The 7006-nt window shown below is 63.8% G+C and overlaps 1 protein-coding gene across 1 annotated transcript in view; it reads left to right on the plus strand.

Moving 5' to 3' along the window:
- LOC123759189 (uncharacterized) overlaps positions 1-7006 on the plus strand; it is a 69463-nt gene that overhangs the window by 59783 nt on the left and 2674 nt on the right. The window contains exons 7-8 of the mRNA XM_069325118.1: positions 1852-2082; positions 3172-3462. Coding sequence (XP_069181219.1) covers positions 1852-2082; positions 3172-3462 — 522 coding nt within the window. The remainder of the gene's footprint in view (positions 1-1851; positions 2083-3171; positions 3463-7006) is intronic.

Consider the following 7006-nt stretch of genomic DNA (forward strand, 5'->3'; position numbering starts at 1 on the left):
AGCAGGTGTGGCAGTGCAGCAGCAGGTGTTGCAGCGCAGCAGCAGGTGTGGCAGTGCAGCAGCAGGTGTTGCAGCGCAGCAGCAGTTGTGGCAGTGCAGCAGCAGGTGTGGCAGAGCATCGGCAGGTGTGGCAGTGCAGCAGCAGGTGTTGCAGCGCAGCAGCAGGTGTGGCAGTGCAGCAGCAGGTGTTGCAGAGCAGCAGCAGGTGTGGCAGTGCAGCAGCAGGTGTGATAGCGCAGCAGCAGTTGTGGTCAGCGCAGCAGCAGGTGTGGCAGTGCAGCAGCACGTGTTGCAGCGCAGCAGCAGGTGTGGCAGTGCAGCAGCAGGTGTGGCAGTGCTTCAGCAGGTGTGGCAGAGCAGAAGCAGGTGTGGTAGGGCAGCAGCAGGTGTTGCAGCACAGCAGCAGGTGTGGCAGTGCAGCAGCAGGTGTGGTAGCGCAGCAGCAGTTGTGGCAGCAGCAGGTGTGGCAGAGCAGCAGTAGGTGTGGCAGTGCAGCAGCAGGTGTTGCAGCGCAGCAGCAGGTGTGGCAGTGCAGCAGCAGGTGTTGCAGCGCAGCAGCAGTTGTGGCAGTGCAGCAGCAGGTGTGGCAGAGCAGCAGCAGGTGTGGCAGTGCAGCAGCAGGTGTTGCAGCGCAGCAGCAGGTGTGGCAGTGCAGCAGCAGGTGTGGCAGAGCAGCAGCAGGTGTGGCAGTGCAGCAGCAGGTGTGATAGCGCAGCAGCAGTTGTGGTCAGCGCAGCAGCAGGTGTGGCAGTGCAGCAGCACGTGTTGCAGCGCAGCAGCAGGTGTGGCAGTGCAGCAGCAGGTGTGGCAGTGCAGCAGCAGGTGTGGTAGCGCAGCAGCAGTTGTGGCAGCGCAGCAGCAGGTGTGGCAGAGCAGCATCAGGTGTGGCAGTGCAGCAGCAGGTGTTGCAGCGCAGCAGCAGGTGTGGCAGTGCAGCAGCAGGTGTTGCAGCGCCGCAGCAGTTGTGGCAGTGCAGCAGCAGGTGTGGCAGAGCAGCAGCAGGTGTGGCAGTGCAGCAACAGGTGTTGCAGCACAGCAGCAGGTGTGGCAGTGCAGCAGCAGGTGTGGCAGAGCAGCAGCAGGTGTGACAGTGCAGCAGCAGGTGTGGTAGCGCAGCAGCAGTTGTGGCAGCGCAGCAGCAGGTGTGGCAGAGCAGCAGCAGGTGTGGCAGTGCAGCAGCACGTGTTGCAGCGCAGCAGCATGTGTGGCAGTGCAGCAGCAGGTGTGGCAGTGCAGCAGCACGTATTGCAGCGCAGCAGCAGGTGTGGCAGTGCAGCAGCAGGTGTGGCAGTGCAGCAGCAGGTGTGGCAGAGCAGCAGCAGGTGTGGTAGTGCAGCAGCAGGTGTTGCAGCGCAGCAGCAGGTGTGGCAGTGCAGCAGCAGGTGTGGTAGCGCAGCAGCAGGTGTTGCAGCACGGCAGCAGGTGTGGCAGTGCAGCAGCAGGTGTGGCAGTGCAGCAGCACGTGTTGCAGCGCAGCAGCAGGTGTGGCAGTGCAGCAGCAGGTGTGGCAGTGCAGCAGCAGGTGTGGCAGAGCAGCAGCAGGTGTGGCAGTGCAGCAGCAGGTGTTGCAGCGCAGCAGCAGGTGTGGCAGAGCAGCAGCAGGTGTGGCAGTGCAGCAGCAGGTGTTGCAGCGCAGCAGCAGGTGTGGCAGTGCAGCAGCAGGTGTGGCAGAGCAGCAGCAGGTGTGGCAGAACAGGAGCAGGTGTGGCAGTGCAGCAGCAGGTGTTGCAGCGCAGCAGCAGGTGTGGCAGTGCAGCAGCAGGTGTGGTAGCGCAGCAGCAGTTGTGGCAGCGCAGCAGCAGGTGTGGCAGAGCAGCAGCAGGTGTGGCAGTGCAGCAGCAGGTGTTGCAGCGCAGCAGCAAGTGTGGCAGTGCAGCAGCAGGTGTGGCAGAGCAGCAGCAGGTGTTGCAGTGCAGCAGCAGTTGTGGCTGTGCAGCAGTAGGTGTGACAGAGCAGAAGCAGGTGTGGCAGTGCAGCAGCAGGTGTGGCAGTGCAGAAGCAGGTGTGGCAATGCAGCAGCTGGTGTTGCAGTGCAAAACAAGGTGTGGCAGTGCAGTAGCAGGTGTGGCAGTGCAGCAGCAGGTGTGGCAGTGCAGCAGCAGGTGTGGCAGTGCAGCAGCAGGTGTGGCAGTACGGCAGCTGGTGTGGCAGTGCAGCAGCAGGTGCGGCAGTGCAGCAGCAGGTGTGGCAGAGCAGCAGCAGGTGTGGTAGTGCAGCAGCAGGTGTTGCAGCGCAGCAGCAGGTGTGGCAGTGCAGCAGCAGGTGTGGCAGTGCAGCAGCAGGTGTGGCAGCGCAGCAGCAGGTGTTGCAGCGCAGCAGCAGGTGTGGCAGTGCAGCAGCATGTGTGGCAGTGCAGCAGCAGGTGTGGCAGTGCAGCAGCACGTATTGCAGCGCAGCAGCAGGTGTGGCAGTGCAGCAGCAGGTGTGGCAGTGCAGCAGCAGGTGTGGCAGAGCAGCAGCAGGTGTGGTAGTGCAGCAGCAGGTGTTGCAGCGCAGCAGCAGGTGTGGCAGTGCAGCAGCAGGTGTGGTAGCGCAGCAGCAGGTGTTGCAGCGCAGCAGCAGGTGTGGCAGTGCAGCAGCAGGTGTGGCAGTGCAGCAGCACGTGTTGCAGCGCAGCAGCAGGTGTGGCAGTGCAGCAGCAGGTGTGGCAGTGCAGCAGCAGGTGTGGCAGAGCAGCAGCAGGTGTGGCAGTGCAGCAGCAGGTGTTGCAGCGCAGCAGCAGGTGTGGCAGAGCAGCAGCAGGTGTGGCAGTGCAGCAGCAGGTGTTGCAGCGCAGCAGCAGGTGTGGCAGTGCAGCAGCAGGTGTGGCAGAGCAGCAGCAGGTGTGGCAGAACAGGAGCAGGTGTGGCAGTGCAGCAGCAGGTGTTGCAGCGCAGCAGCAGGTGTGGCAGTGCAGCAGCAGGTGTGGTAGCGCAGCAGCAGTTGTGGCAGCGCAGCAGCAGGTGTGGCAGAGCAGCAGCAGGTGTGGCAGTGCAGCAGCAGGTGTTGCAGCGCAGCAGCAAGTGTGGCAGTGCAGCAGCAGGTGTGGCAGAGCAGCAGCAGGTGTGGCAGAGCAGCAGCAGGTGTGACAGTGCAGCAGCAGGTGTGGTAGCGCAGCAGCAGTTGTGGCAGCGCAGCAGCAGGTGTGGCAGAGCAGCAGCAGGTGTGGCAGTGCAGCAGCACGTGTTGCAGCGCAGCAGCATGTGTGGCAGTGCAGCAGCAGGTGTGGCAGTGCAGCAGCACGTATTGCAGCCCAGCAGCAGGTGTGGCAGTGCAGCAGCAGGTGTGGCAGTGCAGCAGCAGGTGTGGCAGAGCAGCAGCAGGTGTGGTAGTGCAGCAGCAGGTGTTGCAGCGCAGCAGCAGGTGTGGCAGTGCAGCAGCAGGTGTGGTAGCGCAGCAGGAGGTGTTGCAGCACAGCAGCAGGTGTGGCAGTGCAGCAGCAGGTGTGGCAGTGCAGCAGCACGTGTTGCAGCGCAGCAGCAGGTGTGGCAGTGCAGCAGCAGGTGTGGCAGTGCAGCAGCAGGTGTGGCAGAGCAGCAGCAGGTGTGGCAGTGCAGCAGCAGGTGTTGCAGCGCAGCAGCAGGTGTGGCAGAGCAGCAGCAGGTGTGGCAGTGCAGCAGCAGGTGTTGCAGCGCAGCAGCAGGTGTGGCAGTGCAGCAGCAGGTGTGGCAGAGCAGCAGCAGGTGTGGCAGTGCAGCAGCAGGTGTTGCAGCGCAGCAGCAGGTGTGGCAGTGCAGCAGCAGGTGTGGCAGAGCAGCAGCAGGTGTGGCAGTGCAGCAGCAGGTGTGATAGCGCAGCAGCAGTTGTGGTCAGCGCAGCAGCAGGTGTGGCAGTGCAGCAGCAGGTGTGGTAGCGCAGCAGCAGTTGTGGCAGCGCAGCAGCAGGTGTTGCAGAGCAGCAGCAGGTGTGGCAGTGCAGCAGCAGGTGTTGCAGCGCAGCAGCAGGTGTGGCAGTGCAGCAGCAGGTGTTGCAGCGCAGCAGCAGTTGTGGCAGTGCAGCAGCAGGTGTGGCAGAGCATCGGCAGGTGTGGCAGTGCAGCAGCAGGTGTTGCAGCGCAGCAGCAGGTGTGGCAGTGCAGCAGCAGGTGTTGCAGAGCAGCAGCAGGTGTGGCAGTGCAGCAGCAGGTGTGATAGCGCAGCAGCAGTTGTGGTCAGCGCAGCAGCAGGTGTGGCAGTGCAGCAGCACGTGTTGCAGCGCAGCAGCAGGTGTGGCAGTGCAGCAGCAGGTGTGGCAGTGCTTCAGCAGGTGTGGCAGAGCAGAAGCAGGTGTGGTAGGGCAGCAGCAGGTGTTGCAGCACAGCAGCAGGTGTGGCAGTGCAGCAGCAGGTGTGGTAGCGCAGCAGCAGTTGTGGCAGCAGCAGGTGTGGCAGAGCAGCAGTAGGTGTGGCAGTGCAGCAGCAGGTGTTGCAGCGCAGCAGCAGGTGTGGCAGTGCAGCAGCAGGTGTTGCAGCGCAGCAGCAGTTGTGGCAGTGCAGCAGCAGGTGTGGCAGAGCAGCAGCAGGTGTGGCAGTGCAGCAGCAGGTGTTGCAGCGCAGCAGCAGGTGTGGCAGTGCAGCAGCAGGTGTGGCAGAGCAGCAGCAGGTGTGGCAGTGCAGCAGCAGGTGTGATAGCGCAGCAGCAGTTGTGGTCAGCGCAGCAGCAGGTGTGGCAGTGCAGCAGCACGTGTTGCAGCGCAGCAGCAGGTGTGGCAGTGCAGCAGCAGGTGTGGCAGTGCAGCAGCAGGTGTGGTAGCGCAGCAGCAGTTGTGGCAGCGCAGCAGCAGGTGTGGCAGAGCAGCATCAGGTGTGGCAGTGCAGCAGCAGGTGTTGCAGCGCAGCAGCAGGTGTGGCAGTGCAGCAGCAGGTGTTGCAGCGCCGCAGCAGTTGTGGCAGTGCAGCAGCAGGTGTGGCAGAGCAGCAGCAGGTGTGGCAGTGCAGCAACAGGTGTTGCAGCACAGCAGCAGGTGTGGCAGTGCAGCAGCAGGTGTGGCAGAGCAGCAGCAGGTGTGACAGTGCAGCAGCAGGTGTGGTAGCGCAGCAGCAGTTGTGGCAGCGCAGCAGCAGGTGTGGCAGAGCAGCAGCAGGTGTGGCAGTGCAGCAGCACGTGTTGCAGCGCAGCAGCATGTGTGGCAGTGCAGCAGCAGGTGTGGCAGTGCAGCAGCACGTATTGCAGCGCAGCAGCAGGTGTGGCAGTGCAGCAGCATGTGTGGCAGTGCAGCAGCAGGTGTGGCAGAGCAGCAGCAGGTGTGGTAGTGCAGCAGCAGGTGTTGCAGCGCAGCAGCAGGTGTGGCAGTGCAGCAGCAGGTGTGGTAGCGCAGCAGCAGGTGTTGCAGCACAGCAGCAGGTGTGGCAGTGCAGCAGCAGGTGTGGCAGTGCAGCAGCACGTGTTGCAGCGCAGCAGCAGGTGTGGCAGTGCAGCAGCAGGTGTGGCAGTGCAGCAGCAGGTGTGGCAGAGCAGCAGCAGGTGTGGCAGTGCAGCAGCAGGTGTTGCAGCGCAGCAGCAGGTGTGGCAGAGCAGCAGCAGGTGTGGCAGTGCAGCAGCAGGTGTTGCAGCGCAGCAGCAGGTGTGGCAGTGCAGCAGCAGGTGTGGCAGAGCAGCAGCAGGTGTGGCAGAAAGGAGCAGGTGTGGCAGTGCAGCAGCAGGTGTGCAGGCAGCAGCAGTGTGGCAGTGCAGCAGCAGGTGTGGTAGCGCAGCAGCAGTTGTGGCAGCGCAGCAGCAGGTGTGGCAGAACAGCAGCAGGTGTGGCAGAGCAGCAGCAGGTGTTGCAGTGCAGCAGCAGTTGTGGCTGTGCAGCAGTAGGTGTGACAGAGCAGAAGCAGGTGTGGCAGTGCAGCAGCAGGTGTGGCAGTGCAGAAGCAGGTGTGGCAATGCAGCAGCTGGTGTTGCAGTGCAAAACAAGGTGTGGCAGTGCAGTAGCAGGTGTGGCAGTGCAGCAGCAGGTGTGGCAGTGCAGCAGCAGGTGTGGCAGTGCAGCAGCAGGTGTGGCAGTACGGCAGCTGGTGTGGCAGTGCAGCAGCAGGTGCGGCAGTGCAGCAGCAGGTGTGGCAGAGCAGCAGCAGGTGTGGTAGTGCAGCAGCAGGTGTTGCAGCGCAGCAGCAGGTGTGGCAGTGCAGCAGCAGGTGTGGCAGTGCAGCAGCAGGTGTGGCAGCGCAGCAGCAGGTGTTGCAGCGCAGCAGCAGGTGTGGCAGTGCAGCAGCATGTGTGGCAGTGCAGCAGCAGGTGTGGCAGTGCAGCAGCACGTATTGCAGCGCAGCAGCAGGTGTGGCAGTGCAGCAGCAGGTGTGGCAGTGCAGCAGCAGGTGTGGCAGAGCAGCAGCAGGTGTGGTAGTGCAGCAGCAGGTGTTGCAGCGCAGCAGCAGGTGTGGCAGTGCAGCAGCAGGTGTGGTAGCGCAGCAGCAGGTGTTGCAGCGCAGCAGCAGGTGTGGCAGTGCAGCAGCAGGTGTGCAGCAGCAGCAGTTGTGGCAGTGCAGCAGCACGTGTTGCAGCGCAGCAGCAGGTGTGGCAGTGCAGCAGCAGGTGTGGCAGTGCAGCAGCAGGTGTGGCAGAGCAGCAGCAGGTGTGGCAGTGCAGCAGCAGGTGTTGCAGCGCAGCAGCAGGTGTGGCAGAGCAGCAGCAGGTGTGGCAGTGCAGCAGCAGGTGTTGCAGCGCAGCAGCAGGTGTGGCAGTGCAGCAGCAGGTGTGGCAGAGCAGCAGCAGGTGTGGCAGAACAGGAGCAGGTGTGGCTAGTGCAGCAGCAGGTGTTGCAGCGCAGCAGCAGGTGTGGCAGTGCAGCAGCAGGTGTGGTAGCGCAGCAGCAGTTGTGGCAGCGCAGCAGCAGGTGTGGCAGAGCAGCAGCAGGTGTGGCAGTGCAGCAGCAGGTGTTGCAGCGCAGCAGCAAGTGTGGCAGTGCAGCAGCAGGTGTGGCAGAGCAGCAGCAGGTGTGGCAGAGCAGCAGCAGGTGTGACAGTGCAGCAGCAGGTGTGGTAGCGCAGCAGCAGTTGTGGCAGCGCAGCAGCAGGTGTGGCAGAGCAGCAGCAGGTGTGGCAGTGGCAGCAGCACGTGTTGCAGCG

Source organism: Procambarus clarkii, chromosome 15 (genome assembly GCF_040958095.1).
Source record: "Procambarus clarkii isolate CNS0578487 chromosome 15, FALCON_Pclarkii_2.0, whole genome shotgun sequence".
Lineage (NCBI taxonomy): Eukaryota > Metazoa > Arthropoda > Malacostraca > Decapoda > Cambaridae > Procambarus > Procambarus clarkii.